The sequence below is a fragment of the Thermobia domestica genome, unplaced genomic scaffold, assembly GCF_964235325.1.
Source record: "Thermobia domestica unplaced genomic scaffold, izTheDome1.hap1.1 HAP1_SCAFFOLD_246, whole genome shotgun sequence".
Lineage (NCBI taxonomy): Eukaryota > Metazoa > Arthropoda > Insecta > Zygentoma > Lepismatidae > Thermobia > Thermobia domestica.
In genome coordinates, this window is record NW_027655965.1 from 221132 (window position 1) to 238884 (window position 17753).

At 36.1% G+C, this 17753-nt stretch overlaps 1 protein-coding gene across 1 annotated transcript in view; it reads left to right on the plus strand.

The window, feature by feature from the left end:
* LOC145676621 (dipeptidase 1-like) overlaps positions 1-17753 on the plus strand; it is a gene marked incomplete at its 5' end in the record, with an annotated part of 261116 nt that overhangs the window by 219980 nt on the left and 23383 nt on the right. The window contains one exon of the mRNA XM_081747455.1: positions 8213-8297. Within this exon, the coding sequence (XP_081603581.1) occupies positions 8213-8297 (85 nt within the window). The remainder of the gene's footprint in view (positions 1-8212; positions 8298-17753) is intronic.

The following is a 17753-nucleotide window of genomic DNA, read 5'->3' on the forward strand; positions in this document are numbered from 1 at the left end:
GTGAACTTAAAGTTATATCAGAGTGTAAATACGGATACGCACCAAAGCTCGAAAACCTAATACACTATTTCTCCTATATAGTCAGCATGTATCAAGCAATCGTTCAGCTTTCATTTGAGAGGATGGAAATCGAAGGCCCCTGAACAACTATGTTACTAATGTGCGGAATGTATTTATCTTACAGTGAACTGCTTTGATGCCAAGTGGCCTAACTCCAAAATTGAAATTTTCCAGGAGTGAAAGTTGAAGTTCAATATCTCACAAACAATCCATATTTCTTTTATGTTGGGAACCAAAACCATAACTACTGTATGTAGTTCATTGTTTTATAACTTAGTGTTTACAAAAATCCTTTTAAAAAATACCTATTCATAGAAGTGAATGGTACTTATCTGTACTAGTTCTTGGCATCCAAGCAGTCCATTTATTGTAATACTAGCTTAATATACCCATTCTTCGCATGGGGGCTGTATTTGGAAGTCAACACCTGTGGAAGTATCACCATTCATTTCAGTGACCGCGAAAACTATGGATTTGACACTAGTATCAATCGATATGGGCTATTTATACATGTCTCGGTATTCCTCACCCGCTGACACCCGGCCCGCATACAGTAGTAGCTGAATTTGCAAGTCATCGCTGATGGAAGTGTCACCATTGATCTCAGCGACCGTGAAAACTATGGATTTGACACTAATGTCGATCAATTTGGATTACTTTTACTACATGTCTCGCTAAACGCCCCCCTGAGACCCCCTGGTTCCAATTTTGACAAAAACGCTTCGCCTTAGACTGGGACCTGGACCAAGGTATCCGTGACCAAAATTTGGTAACTCTCGGTCAACTTGTCTGGTCCCCAGGTCGGTCCCAGTAAACGTACCCCCCGAGACCCCCCTGGTTCGAAATTTAAAAAAAACGTTTCGTCTTCATCTGGGGCCTGGACTAAGGTACCCGTGACCAAATTTTGGGAACTCTCGGTCCACTCGTCTGGTTCCCAGGTCGCACACAGACAGACAGACAAACACACAAACAAACTCTTTATTTTATTTATATTAGATAAGATATACTATGTAAAATAGTCTCGTATCATAATATGTGATTTACAACAAATGTTACATTATATATTATCCGTAGCTCGTGATATGCTGCAACATATTAAAGCCTCAGAATAGTTGGGCAAGCGAATAATTCAGAAGTTACGTAACCCTATTGCGTTCATGGGAACGAAAACACAATAATTATAACTATGCTAAATTACTATAGACTACCAACTGCTCATTCAGAGAATTTATGAAGTTCACTTTATCGCAATAGTTTTATACAAACTAGATAATCTATTATTATTATTATTATTATTATTATTATTATTATTATTATTATTATTATTATTATTATTATTATTATTATTATATTTGCAGTACAACCAAATACAACGACATTAACTATTAGTTCTAATTAACTGAATTGAGCTGAAAATTAAATCTTGATCTTTAAAGATTAACTATTAATTTTATGCGTTCTGTGCCTTTCTGAAGGAATAAAAGCTGGAATTGGTTTCAAGGCTGTTTCTGAGTGAATACTTTCTTCAAAATAATATTAAAAATTATAGAAAGATTTTCGAGACATTCGAGTCGAGTCGAGATTTTTAAGAGCCGTCTCGACTCGACTCGTGTCTCGACTCGAAAATTCGAGTCGAGAAACACGTTTGTCTCGACTCGTCTCGAATTTTACAAAGTGTGTCTCGACTCGAATCTCGACTCGAATTCGAGTCGAGTCGAGTCGAGATTCGAGACATGTCTCGACTCGAGCGCATCCCTATTTTGTACCCAAACCACCACAAACTTACATGGCTGGGGATCGAACCAGGGACCCCACACACACCAGAAGTAAGCACTCTAAGCAATAATTAGTAAATGTTCCCTAGGACCATAATATATTCTATGTAAGTTGGGTGGTCCACCTCGTTCCCTTACATGAGTAAAAAAAATGGCCAAGTATTTAAATTTTTGGAGGTTTTTGTCCTATTTTACCCTGTTTGACAGGGTTTTATCTTATATGAGTATGTGGATGAGTACATGAGTCCCTTCTCTTTTGTAAGACAGTTGTACATTGATGTCGTTCTCTACATTTTTCGGAGGGGTACATTGGTCCATCTTTTAAATGATCCCTTAGTCATCGACACAGGGGCACGAAAGTTTCCTCAACTGTCTCAAATACTACTAAGCGCATTCAATATTGAAACTTCATTATTATCGAAGATCATCCATAACTATTTTGTTGTAATAGAGGATTATCATCGAAGATAGAATCTATTATTCGAAATCAGAATTCATATCAAAAAATCCATTACTCCCTAAGTTTCACTGCTTTTCCTCTATGGAGATTAATATTGAAACCGGGAGTGCTAATTCATGTCAATTACTTCCATTTGCAATAGAGGAGTAAAATTAGAGGTCAAACAAATTCTTGTGGTACCAAATTCATATCAAAAACTGCTTATCGTTATCTATTTCCGTTTTATCAATTGTGTGGTGAGTGTTATAACCGGAAGTCATAAATTTTCGCCACTTTCGGCTTGAAGATACATATAAAATTTGAGACAAAACTCATTCTTAGGACGCAGATCTGTGTCAAGAAATCATTTTCGAATATCTCTCATCATTTTTGTTCTATGAAAATAAGTATTAAAACTGAAAGTGCTAGTAAATTTCAAAAACTTCCGGTTCTTGTACACTGTGGTCGCTGTTGGTGAATCGATTGCAAAAAAAAAATAGGTTACTGTAATCTATTACGGTTTTTGTTCTGTGGCAACAAACACTGAAACCGGAAAGAGTTGCTTTCTACCACTTCCGGTTTGAATAGAGAGTTAATGAAGGAGAGGAAATCTTTTGAACGTTGAATCGATTGAAAGAAACAGGTTCTTGTCGTCTGTTCCTTTTTTTTTATTTAGCTGGGAAAAAACGGCGAAACCAGAACTGGCTCATTTCTACTAGTTCTAGAAGGTTAATGAAAGAGATTGAATCTATTCTTGGGACACTGAATCAATTGGAAAAAGCTACTTCTCGATATCGTATACAGCGGCTCAAAATAGTATTCGTACAGTCTTAGGTTTCGTATAACTTCAATGGTACTATTCATACCAAAGATGCAAAGTTGGTGATAAAATTACGAGTGTTAGTGTATACATCTATGAACCTATTAAGGAAGTGACTTTCAAATAAAAGCTATTTTCTCTCCATAACAAAAAATGAGAACAAAATAATTCTAAAATTGTATGTGGAAAAAGCAGTCGCACAGCTGACACATTGAAGCAAATAGTAGTAATAATAAGATCACTTTTTTATTTGAGTAATACTTTGTAGAGTTCATTTTAGCAGCTATACTTGCCTGAAATCATCTGTAAATCGGAACGACTAAGTTCATAGTTGTTCTGAAATATTGCTGTATTTTTAGGCGAAATATTGTCACATTCTTCCAATAAATAATTTTTGAGAACTGCTTTGTTAGTTATAACCCTGTATCTTATTCTTTTGGTCAATAGCTTCCCATAAATGCTCTATGGAATTGATTTCTGGTTACTACGTGTGTGTATGAACTTGTTTTGGTACATTATTAGTGCCCACACCTTAGTATTGTGTGTGGTATCTTTTGGATCCTTATCGTGCAAAAATATGAAGACATTATTGGGACCCATTTCTGCAGTTCTTTGCCGAAGATTGCTCTATATATAATATTGATATAGTTCGTTTGGTTCCTCGTTCTTTCTCCAAAACACAAATTCCTGACACCAAGAGCACTCATTGACCACCAAACAAGATAGATCCTCCAGGATGTTTCACTATGGGAGTACTAGCATCTAAATCGATCTATGTTCTCTTTATTCCTTTCATAGTTTCTCTCCCATTTGACCGAAACAAATTATACTTAACTCCAATCGATGAACGTAACTTTGTTTCAAATGTCAAAGGGCTTCTTTACGCCCTTCAGAGCGAATTCTAGGCTTTTCTTGCGATTATTGTTAATCACCCAAGTTTTGTTTCTTGAGATACGATAATTATAGTTTGCTGTTTTCAACGCATTCCTCACCGTAGCCAACGATACCTTTACTCGTCAATCTCTCCAGCTCATTTGCAATCTGAAGGTCATTTATCTTTGGATTTTAATTTAGGTAGTATGCTCTATCTAAACAGGAAGAGAAAACAGGAAAAATTACGGTGGCTACAGAATCCGAATGAAACAACTACACAAAATTTCGCAGATATCAGGCAGGAAACTTCCAAAACTTTTAGAACAAAGAAACGGGATTTTTTGAAAGCTAAAATTAAGGAACTTGAAGATAATAGTAAAAATAAAAATATTCGGGACATGTATAAGGGGATCAGCGAATTTAAGAAAGGCTATCAACCTCGTGCTTATATATTAAAGAAATCTGACGGTACAGTTCTCACCGATACGAATAGCCTCTTAAATAGATGGAAAGATTTCTTTGACGATTTGCTGAACACGCAGCCAAAAACTAATGTGCGTGGAGAAAAGGAGATACACACCGCAGAACCGTATATTCCAGAACCCAATCGAATAGAAGTGGAAGCCGCTATAAAGAAATTGAAGAAACATAAATCTCCGGGTGTAGATGAAATTCCGGCTGAGTTAATTTTAGCTGGAGGCGAAAAATTATGGAACAAGATACACAAACTCATTCTCCTTATCTGGAACAAGGAAGAATTGCCACAAGAGTGGAAAGAATCAATCATTGTTCCAATTCACAAGAAAGGCGACAAAACTGAGTGTAATAATTATCGAGGCATTTCTCTTCTGTCAACATCCTATAAAATACTTTCAAATATTCTGTTAGCAAGATTGACCCCATACGCACATGAAATTATTGGAGATTATCAGTGCGGATTTAGACGAAATCGATCAACTATCGACCAAATATTTACCATTCGCCAAATACTCGAAAAGAAGTGGGAATACAATACCCCGGTACATCAACTATTTATTAATTTAGAAAGGCTTACGACTCGGTTAGGAGAGAAACATTATACAACGTTCTTACAGAACTTGGAATACCGAGAAAGCTAATTAGATTAATTAAGATATGTTTAAGTGAATCCCAAAGTAAAGTCCGGGTAGGAAAATTTTTGTCCACGAGCTTCCACGTCGAAAATGGCCTGAAACAAGGAGATGCGTTGTCGCCATTATTATTTAACTTTGTGCTGGAATACGCTATAAGGAAAATCAAAGATAGCAACCAGGGCCTAGAGTTGAACGGCATTCACCAGGTTATGGCATATGCTGATGATGTAAATTTAATAGGGGATGATAGGAGAACAGTAGAAATAAATGCAGAGATCTTATTAAACGCTTGCAGGGACATGGGTTTAGAAGTAAATGCAGAGAAAACTAAATACATGGAAGTGCGTCGGGACCGTAATACGGCAAATTGTGGAGGCGTTAAAATATTAAATAATGCTTTTGATAAAGTGGATACTTTCAAATATTTAGGATCAATATTAACAGACGAAAATCATATTCACGAAGAAATTAAATGTCGACTAAAAGCAGGGAATTCGTGTTACTATTCGGTTCAAAATCTCTTGTCGTCGCGAATTCTGTCGAGGAATTTGAAGCTTAAAATATATAAAACGATAATCATGCCTGTTGTTCTGTATGGTTGTGAAACATGGTCGCTTACTCTGAGGGAAGAACATAGACTGAAAGTATTTGAGAACAGGATCCTGAGAAGAATATTCGGACCCAAGAGGAACGAGAATGGGGAATGGCGGAAGCTTCATAACGAGGAACTACATAGTTTATACGGTTTACCCAACATTGTTAGGGTCGTCAAGTCTAGGAGGCTTAGGTGGGCAGGTCACGTAGCTAGAATGGAAGAAAGTAGAAACGCTTTCAAAGTCTTGACTGGTAGATCCATAGGAAAACGACCATTAGGAAGACCTAGGCGCAGATGGGAGGACAATATTAAGATGGATCTCGCAGAGATAGGAATACAAAGTAGAAACTGGATGCAATTAGCTAAGGATAGAAGTCAGTGGAGAGCTTTTGTAAACGCGGCACTGAACCTCCGGGTTCCATAGGCCATAGAGTTAGTTAGTTAGTTAGTTAGTATGCACTATTATGTTCTTGTATCAATTTCATAGTTCTTCTGTATGACAACTCCTACGTTCATTTTTAATTAGCTTCGTAAAGTTGAATCTTTGTAATATCAACTGTACCATTGAGACAAGTCTTTCTATGATTTTAGATATTTCAGACACCGATTTAGTCTAATTGTGAATCCTGACAATAGTTTTTCTTTTATTCTCTGTTGTTTCTTTTCCTTTGTGCCCCATCTTACCATTTACTAAATGTTTCTGGTGAATGGAGACTGAGAAATAAGTTTATGCTTCTATCAGCAACCTTCTCAAGCACCAATGCAAGAGTAATTCCACTAACAGTGCTTGTAGATATCTGCACGGGCCAGAATTTAGCCCGGGGCGGGCCGACCCGACCCGTGAATTTATAATGTGAGGCCCGATCCGAGACCGAAATATTTTTTAGCATTTATGTCCGAGCCCAGCCCGAGCTCGCGTGATAAATAAAGTAAACCCGAAATAATCGAATTACACAAAATTAATAATTAATGCAAAATTGTAGTTTTATTTACAGCAATTAGAGGTTTAATTTTGTAGTTGTGCTTTAAAAGTTCTTCGTTAAAAAAACGGTGCAATAAATATCGTTGTATAGTATAATTACAAAGTTAGGCTCGAAAAGGCCCGAGAAATATGGTTGTATATATAAATATTTACTGCCATTGCCCGGCCCGGCCCCGAAGTTACATATGTTTTGTAGGCCCTGGCCCAGCCGTCCAAATCTCTAAGTGCTTGGGAAGTACCTATACTGCAAACGAAACTGAGGTGTACAAATACTTTTTCGACGGGAGTAAGACGTGAAACCTGCAGACTACAATGAATAGGTGCGCAGCTGGTGAACTAATGATGCACAGTAGTGTGGACATAAATGTATAGGGTTCATATACATGACATATATCATTTCGTTAAACAATCGTAAACAGGCGTTCATTCTTTTAAAAAATGGTTATTGTACGAATACTTTTTTGACTCACTGTATCTTACGATTTATGATCTTATATCTATCGACAAACGGACTGATATAGTCGTTCTATAAGGCTTATGCACATCATGCTTTGGGGGTATAATAATAATAATAATAATAATAATAATAATAATAATAATAATAATAATAATAATAATCGCCTTTCATGGCACTGAAAAGTATTTTGTACGTTGTCAATAATATTTCATTATGCAAACACTGTTAGCAATTGAGATGATTGCGGCGTTGACAGATCTTTGCACACATTCACGTCAATTCATGCAAGAAAGAAGCTGTATCTGTATCCACAGCTGTATCTGCTCAGCCACACTCCCTTACTATAAGGCAATGCCGCGTCACAAGCTTCATTTCTTTCCCGTAGTTCATATGGAAACATCGCATCACAACCTTCGTTTCATTCGCTTAGGTCACATGGCTACGTCGCGTCACAGGCTTCGTTTCATTCGCTTAGGTTACATGTCAACATCGCGTCACAACCTTCATTTAATTCACTTCGGTCACATGGGTACGTCGCGTCCATGCCTCGTTTCATTCGCTTCGGCTACATGGCAACGCTGTGCCACAGCCTTCGTTTCATTCGCTTAGGTCACGTGGTAACGTCGCATCACAGTCTTCGTTTCATTCACTTAGGTCACGTGGCAATGTCGCGTCACAAGCTTCGTTTCATTGGCTTAGGTCACATGAAGACATCGCGTCACAACCTTCGTATCATCTGCTTCGCTTAGATGGCATCGTCGCGTGACAGGTTTCTTTTCATTTCCTTAGGTCACATGGCATCGTTGTGTCACAACCTTCATTGCATTCGCTTAGGTCATATGGCAAGGTCGCGTCTAAGGTTTCGTTTCATTCGCTTCGATCACACACCACCGATTAAGTATCATATCTTAGTAGATTGTACTTGATATTAGTTTTCTGACGTCACGTATATACTTATAACAGTAACGCACATACTAGTTATAATGTATGATAAACTCACATTAACAGACCAACAATGTTTCTTCTAAATATGTTAATTCCTTTCCTCTGTTAAAATTATATGTAAGATACCTATATGTAATTCTTTGTATCTTTCCAGGCACAAAATGGCGGAATTGTAATGGTAGCCTTTTATACGTATTTTGTAACTTGCAAAGATACTGCTACAGTCACAGATGTTATCGGTAAGTAACTATATTCTGTAATGGTGGATATTACATGACACAATAACTTTATATACTGTTATATATTTGAATGAGCCTTTTCCAAATCCATAAATTTCTCGTTCCAGCTCTAACAAAAATGTCAAATGTGAATGTTAGGTAATAGAAATTGAAATAAAATGAAATCTTTAAGTTTTACGTCCCACGATTATGCCGGCTAGGCTAGAGGAGACGGTGATGATAGATAAAGGCAATGGTGGAATGAATAAAGTTGGAGGAAACGGATGAACCCCGAGAAAACCAACGCACACGGTGTTTGAACACCACAAAGTTCACTTGGCGCAAGCTGGGATCGAACCAGGGACCACATTCACTAGAGGTGAACACCCTACCACATTTTTTGAAAGTGGGAGGAAACACGTGAACGCCGAGAAAAACCTACGCACACGGTATTTGTCCACCACAAAATTCACTTGACGCAAGCTGAATCGAACCAAAGACACCATGCACCAGAGGTGAAGGCTTTATTCACTTTTAAAATTTATCCTTTACTAATTCATTATATCCTTTATCCATCCTTTGCTAATTCATTTAATGTAGAACAATAATTGTAAGTCGGTTCGCGTGAGCTATGATTGAATTATAATCACCTCTGAATACAACACTATTTGTTCCACTAAAATACGATGCTACCTCATTTGCATAAAAAGTATTCCTTTCTTTTCTATTATTACTTCCACTGCGCTCATAAACGTTGATAAGTGTCGTATCATTAACTTGACCTTTTACAATTCTACCATTAGGATGCAATTCTACATTTGAAAGGGGATGCCTTCTTTAACCAAAAGTGCAGTACCAAGACTATTATATGTAGAATTATTATATGCAAATACGATGGATGTACGTTTACATTGTAAGACCAACTTCTTGGAGAAAAGCTACATTACTTCAGATTTAAGTAGAAAGTCATTGAGAGCTTCAGTTTTTACTGACGATTGGATGCCGTTAATATTTATAGTTGCTAGTTTTAAGATGGTACACATAAGTATAGTGGTAAAAAGGTGTCGAAATTTAGTAACTCACTTCATAAAAAAGCACCACTGTTTGTCTACAAGAAGTGATCTGCTGAATGTTTAGGTAGGATTACAAACTGTTGATGATTCACCTGAAGTAGGAACTGCTATATCATGTATGAGTACTCACTATTTTCGTTACAGACGACCGGGTGAGTCTAGGTGATACTTCTGAAAGTCCGTGATCAGTCTTTTTAGGTTGTTTCACTTGAGCCATAACCATTCTTGCTTTTTCCGTTTCTTGTTTTGTGAGGTTTCCTGAGAATTCCGGGCATCGGTTCCTTTTCTACCACTAGGACCACTTACAAAGGAGGAAATGGGGGAACCTTTTTCTTTGCACTGAACTGTGAACATGGGACTTACAGAGGCAGCTTCTGATACACTAGAGATGCACTCTAGATTGTGATTACCATTAACTACACTAGGAAGGGAGGAAACACTTTCTATCAAGACCTTCTTTGTATCCTGCTCATTGACGACGTGTGGTTTCTGTGGAAGATCTGACAGTCAGTTCAGAAGCACCATATAAAGCTGGAGGGGCTGAAGATGAGACCCTGATCGGATTATCACTAACATCCTGGGCATGAAAATTGTCAGAAATTTATCCGGAACATGATTGGTTAGGAACAATTAAGAACTATCGGAGCAATGGCTACACGATGGCCCTGTATCACAGGGGCAGTAAGAGCAGTCATTAACTTTGGAAAGTCCATATCTGAAGTCAAATCAGGCAAATTAGCAGATTTGAACACAGTAATCTCTCGGCTTTGCGAATTTTGAGAGCATTCCTTAGCACTTTCAATGTGTTCTAAGGTTGTTGAAACAACGGCCCGTTTCTGATGCTGAGAACATTGGTCTTGTAAATGATCACGTGATTGACAGTAGTAACAGTAGTAGTCCTGACCGTAATAAGTTACGAGGAACCTTTGGTTACGAATATCAATGAATGACGGTATAGGCTTTAACAAGTACATAATCACAATCTTTCGTCCAGATCTAACTTTATAAATATGGGTATCGACATAAATTTCATCTGAGACTTTTACGCTCTCAAGGTGTTTAAGCAAAGAAGGTATTTAAAAATATAATAAATGTAGTTTGTGAGAGTTGAATAAGAAGCTAAGTGTTGTCAATTGTTCCGTTTAGAATATTGCACTGGCAGATCCACCGGGAGGGCGATGGGGACAACCGCTCCCCAAAGATTACAGCGTTGTAGGGATTATTGTATTACTTTATTCTGATTTTATGTAAAATCATATTTTAAGACTACATTAATTGCCCTGGAGGTTATCCGCCCCCTCTAAACTACCCTTCTGGATCCAGTAGTGGTATATTGGAATTAATGTACAGAGCAGAAACGTGGACTCAATTAAAGTACAATGGAAAAGGACTTGCAGCCTAGACAAATGTAGCTATGAAGGAGAAGGAACAAAAACATATATATGTAGTCTAAAATATCAACAAATATCTTCGGATCTCCTATTTTTAAAATATGGAAAATTTTCACGTATATTGGATCCTTACATATAATACTGACACACACACACACACACACACACACACACAGAGAGAGAGAGAGAGAGAGGGAAATTAGTATCATACTTTTAATATTTTTCTTTATAACGTGTTTAAATTTATAATTTCTATTTATGAGTCTCTTATGACAAGAAAACTTCCTTTGTAAGGCATACTTCTGTTACTGTTTGCTTTAAGAGGCCCCATCACGGCGAAATTAAAATACCGCTAATTTTACAGTAATTTTGTGATATCTTCAAATAGATAAAAGATAATCAAAAAGTGGAACAAGACCTTCCTAGACAATATTATTTTACATGAGATACTGTTATCACCACTCACTTACCTACTTTCGATTTCAAGCCATTTAGAAACCCGGCATTTATTTTCGCGTTTCTAAATGGCTTTAAACAGAAAGCTACTAGGTGACTCATGATAACGGTACCTCATGCAAAATAATATTGTCTAGGGCGCTCTTGTTCCACATTTCCATTATCTTTTATCTATTTGAAGATATCACAGAATTACTGTAAAATTAGCGGTATTTTAATTTCGCAGTGATAAGGCCTCTTAAAGTATCCATGTAATCCTTCACAAATAACATATTCTCATATTATAGGTATTTATAAATAAGCAAAATCATCATCATCATCAATAAATTAAAAGTACTAAACCCATATCACAGTGTCTTATGATCTACCCAAGTTCTCGTTGTTAAATCCGCATATATTCTTTATGCGTAAATATTTAAAGTTGTTCCACTTGTAACACTGAATATAACACGGTAAAGCAATACCTGTCTGAACAAACTGTTTGGACTCTTATTTAGTAAGATTTACTTGATAATATTGCTAGAAATAGTTCGATCGTGATTGCACAATTTCTCACCATCAATTAACAAATTTGGTTTGTTGATCAAACTTCTATAGTTGCGTGAGACTTACAGGTGTGCGCGCTGTTATAAACAGTAAATCAAAATGATGGACCTGATTTCAGAAAATTATTCTGTGAAATCTATTGTATTTGAGAACAAGATCCTGAGAAGAATATTCGGACCCAACAGGAACAGGAATGGGAAATGGCATAACGAGAAACTACAAAATCTATATCGTTTACCCCGTGCTCGTGGATTTTTTCGGAGTCCTCCCGTTTCCTCCCATTTTCTTCATTCCACCATTTCACTCATCTCTCATTATCACCGTCTCCTTTAGCCTAACCGGCATAATCGTGGGACGTAAAACTTAAAGATTTAATTTCATTTTTATATCGTTTACCAAAGATTGTTAGGGTCATCAAACCCAAGAGGCTCAGGTAGGTAAGTCATGTAGACAGAATGGAGGAAAGTAAAAATGAAATGAAATCTTTGGGTTTTACGTCCCACGGTTATGCTGGTTAGGCTAAAGGAGACGGTGATAATGAGTAATGAATGAAATGGTGGAATGAAGAAAGTAGGAGGAAACGGGAGAACCCCGAGAAAACCCACGCACACTGTGTTTGTCCACCACAAAGTTCACTTGGCGGGTGATGGGATTGAACCCTGGACCCCAAGCACCAGAGGTGAACGCTCTACCACTGAGCCATCGCGGCCCCTTGAGGAAAGTAGCAACGCTTTCAAAATCTCAACTGGAATTCCAATCGGAAAACGAGCATTAGGAAGACCTAGGCGCAGATGGGAGGACAATATTTAGAGAGATCTCGCAGAAATAGGGATACAAAGTAGAAACTGGATTCAGTTGGCTAAGAATAGGTCAGTGGAGAGCTTTCGTGAACGCAGCGTTGAACCTCCGAGTTCCATAGGCCATAGAGATAGTTAGTTCATAAATCTAATTGTAATCATATATTATTGTGAGATATGTGCTAAGAAAGGTGAACTGTCAAAGTTTTCTTCAAATATATCATAAGTTTTCTTTAAATATATCATAAGTTTTCTTCAAATATATCGTAAGTTTTCTTTAAATATATCATAAGTTTTCTTTAAATATATCATAAGTTTTCTTTAAATATATCATAAGTTTTCTTCAAATATATCGTAAGTTTTCTTTAAATATATCATAAGTTTTCTTTAAATATATCATAAGTTTTCTTTAAATATATCATAAGTTTTCTTTAAATATATCATAAGTTTTCTTCAAATATATCGTAAGTTTTCTTTAAATATATCATAAGTTTTTAAATATATCATAAGTTTTCTTTAAATATATCGTAAGTTTTTAAATATATCATAAGTTTTCTTTAAATATATAAATATCATAAGTTTTCTTCAAATATATCATAAGTTTTCTTTAAATATATCATAAGTTTTCTTCAAATATATCGTAAGTCTTCTTTAAATATATCATAAGTTTTCTTTAAATATATCATAAGTTTTCTTCAAATATATCGTAAGTTTTCTTTAAATATATCATAAGTTTTCTTTAAATATATCATAAGTTTTCTTCAAATATATCGTAAGTTTTCTTCAAATATATCGTAAGTTTTCTTCAAACATAGAAGTTTTCTGTGTGAACATCTCATGTAACATGACACATATCAAGCTGATAGTATACCTCCTGGGTAGACGGACGACCAGTCGAGTTTCGTTTACAGAGGCAAGCTAAATCTCTGAAATGTTCCATACCCTTTACAAATGGCCTTCCTCGTAGGTGAGTGTCTCCAAAGTTTGGTACGGAAATACCGTTGCACACTAATCACAGACTAGTTTACATGATAAACAAGCATACAGGAAGATTCAACGCCATTTTTCCATAGCTATTTGCTCCTGACTCTTAGCGATAGAAAATGGAAATACTGCACGGAAACTAAAGTTAACCTTTCAAAGCGCGTGTTCTCAAAACATGTTCTTTTTCTTTTTCTTTTTTTTTTAGTTATTTCAAAGAAGAAATTTCTGAAATCGGGTCCATCATTTTGACTTGCCTTCCATAATCTTTTGACATTCAAGTAAGTAACCAAATTCTTACGCAATTAAAAATTGTACGTCAATGGCTGGTTCTTACTCACATTTCAGTAGCTAAAAGCCACAAATGGTAATATAAGTTCAAAATATTAAAAATAAACATTGTCATGTTTAGCTCTTTTTGAAATACAATTAGATATGAAATATATATACATATATATATATATATATCGATAGATAGATAATTGATTTTAAAGAAATTTGGCCTATGGATGGATACACAATAAAGTGAAAGTTAGCTTAGCTTTTAGGGGAAAAAAAATATGCCGGTACGTAATAGGAACCGTACCGTACAAAATAGATTATCGAAGACGATTGAGAAAGAAATAGCATAGTGGTAATAAAAGCATTAATGCTGAAAGTTTCGAAAAAATTAAATAAAAACATAGAAGTAATGATAGAAAGTTATTGTATGGACTCGGGCAGTAATTAACTCAAAAAAACAGTTTATAAAGTTGCCCTAGAGGCATTGAAAGAACTTATCGTTGTGAAAAACTAGCCTAAAGAAGTACTTAGGCCTAATTTCCAGTCAGGGGCGGATCCAGGACCGACTTCTGGGGGGGGGGCGATGGGTTGTCATACTGCTACTTTTAAGGGCTCCAAACTTCGGGATGGGTTTTATTTCTATATAAAAAATAAGAAAGTTTCCTCTTCTGGGGGGGCGATCGGGGCGATCGCTCCCCCCCCTGGATCCGCCCCTGTTTCCAGTGGTATTTCTTGTCACAGTGTTCGGTGCTCTGTGATACTTTGTCAACACCAGTACTCATCTCACATTTTTTGTGTAGAGGAAAGTTAAAATAGCAAAAACAAGAAAAACTTCTTCAGAAACAAAAGTTTTGGTACACATGACCAATTTTAGAGAGAAACATAATGTACGCGTGTGTTTATAGTTATTGACATTCTAAAGGACACACGTTCATCAGTGGTAAATATACACTTTGCCTTTCGTAATTGTGAGCGTGTGTCTGCTCTTATTAGCATATATATATACGTTCTGGAAACAAGCTGTAAGCATGTTCAAACAAAAGGTTCGAATGTATTGAAACGGACGACAGAACGTCACAAACTGTTTCACAACCGAAACAATCAGTGCCATTTGACGATCTATTGGGTTTGTGTCTGAGAATGTGTCCTATTATGTTTGTGTGTGCCAGTGTGTAAAGTTCGACGTGATTGGACGAAAAACTAGGAAACGTCAACGTTTCACAAACGAACGTTCTTTAAGTAGCGGCCGGATGACGTCGAAGGCAGTTTGCCGAAAACTCTCATTGCGGTCATTTGACAACGTTCAAGAGAGAGAGAGAGAGAGAGCAAGAAGGAAAAGGCTGTTAAAGCTGGAAGCGAAATATTTGATACGAGAGACGAAGCTAAGCATACAGAACTTTGAAGTTACCAGAAACACCGTCCTCCGTCATCCCCACGTCTCCCTTTCCCGTCCTTCATTCCTTTATCTATATCTACACACACGATGTCGCATTTTCCAAAAAAAGGAAAAAGAAAACAAAAAAGAAGAAGAAGAAGCAGAAGACCAACAGTAGCAGTCATCGGTCACCGCACTGGGCATTCCTGAAACTCTCAAATCAATGTTGCCAACTCAATGAGAGAAACTATAAATTTTGAGGTCTAACGTTAATAATGGAAATTATTACAAATTGTTTCACTGAAAATGTTAGTTTAATGTTCATACTCTTTTTTTTTTTCCTAAATCATCAAGATCATAACTTTTAAAGTCACTGGTAGTCATTTTCTGCCATAAGAGCTATTGTGACTCGATGTTATAATATTCCATACAGATTCTGTCGAAGACCACTTGAATCTATTACATCCATAAAACGACAGTTGACCTTCAGGACTATTCACTAGATTGTTGCCTACACAATCTAAATCATTATTATATTCTCGCTCACTCCCAGTATCATATTCCGAATTAAATTCTGGATCCGTGCCATTCGGTTCATTTCCATTACTTATTTCCTCTAGAGCGGAAGTTACAAAGTTTTCTAACTGCAAGTAATCAACATTTAACTGTTTCCTAAAAGTGGAAACCATTGTAACACATTTCATAACACAATAGAAACAAAAAGCTAATTCTAAACAAAAGGCAACACTAAAAAGTGTCTTATTACCGAAAGGTGAACGGCAGTTATGATGTGGGGTCATTTCTGGCACCAGTACAAAAAAAAAAAAAAAGTTTTTATTCTTGAACGACGTACTGACTCTACCTTGCAACCACTCTCTTTACACGTTGGTCTTGAACTGATTTGAAGGTACAGAGATTATCAATGCTTCTAACCATAATATAATTTACGTATATTACCTTGAATATTTGATGATGCCTAAAAACATCCCAGAACACAATTTGAGGTTTAAACTGTAGACACACGTTTCATATAGCCCCGATGCTAAAACCTTCAAATCAACCAATCAAATTTTCTTTCTTTTTCTTTGTGTTTCATCATACCTTTTATTTCGCTCTTCATAACACAATTCTTCCCAATTAGCTTCCTAACCGGTTTATTTCACTTGTTAATTATTTTTAATATTCTAAATCTCGACTTTTCTCATAATTTCGTCATTGTCTTTCTATTTTATCCTCCTACTGTTCACCATTCTTCTTGATAGCCAATTTTCAGAGTATTTTAGTAATTTCACATCGCTTTCACATCATTCTTAATATATTCACTTCATAAAATATTATCTATATGAAACATTAAATACTTCTTCTCATTAGCTCTTCATTCAATGACGTAAATAAACATGCTCTTATCTTCTTCTTAAGAACCTGTTTTACTGTTCGTATCATTTTATTTAATTTCCCGTTCACACTTCAGATCTTTACTAATAACACCACCTGGATACTTATCTGGTAATTAGGACTTTTCTGGTAACTGGTATCTGGTAATTATGTAGAACTTTTTGATACACAGAATACGAATGTACTATTAAATCACACAATTTGGTGTTGTAAATGTCTTATATAATATTCTTTGAAAGCTGTTTTATTTCAGAAGATGTGATTTCTAGTATTGTGAGAATCATCACTTATAGCAATACAATTTTCTTTTCTTTTCTTTTATATAAGGGTATTTATGAATTCAGTGCCATAAATTTAGTAGATAGTTCCTTATATCAATTGCAGGGGGGAAAAAACTTCTAATAAACATAAGTTGGGAAACGCCTTCTTACAGAATATTAAACTGCCAAAAAAATTGCAAAATATGACATTTTGAAACACACTGGTTTTAAAATTTTATACTTCTCAAAAACGGTTCAAGGAGTTACGCAGGAACTAGCATGCATTCTATCTTAATATCCGTGTTTCACAATTCTTCTACCTGCGTCACGAATTGTATAAAGTTGGGGTACAAGGATACACTTTTAAATACTAATAGAGTCCTCAGTGTATCAGGAAATTATCAAACATTGGTGTTTAGATACAGCGCATACTAGATTTCTGTGCAACTTTTTGAACCGTTCCGAGAGGTCCTACCATTTTCAAACCAAAGCGTTTCGAAACATCATGATTCGCAGTTTTGGCAGTTTATAACCGAAAAAAAGCGTTTTTCGAACAACACTTATTAGGTTTTTTTTTCATGTAAGGAATCACCTCTTAAATGTAGAGTACTGACTTCGTGAACATCTTGTATACACATATTTCAGCAGAAGAGGGGAATATTTTTAGTATCATTACGTATTACTTTTGAACCACTAGACGTAGGACGTGAATCATTTTATATTCAGAATTCTCTTGTTTTAGAGAATAGGCCTACTACTTGTCACTAACTTTCAGGAATTCTAGACATCCTGTGTTCGATAGCGAACATATAAGTTTATTATCAGACATTTGTGTTGAACCGTTGATATTAAAACATTCTATATTTTGTATTTGAGAGATCTTCCATTCTGACCAGGGAACTGTACGAATCGGGCACTCGA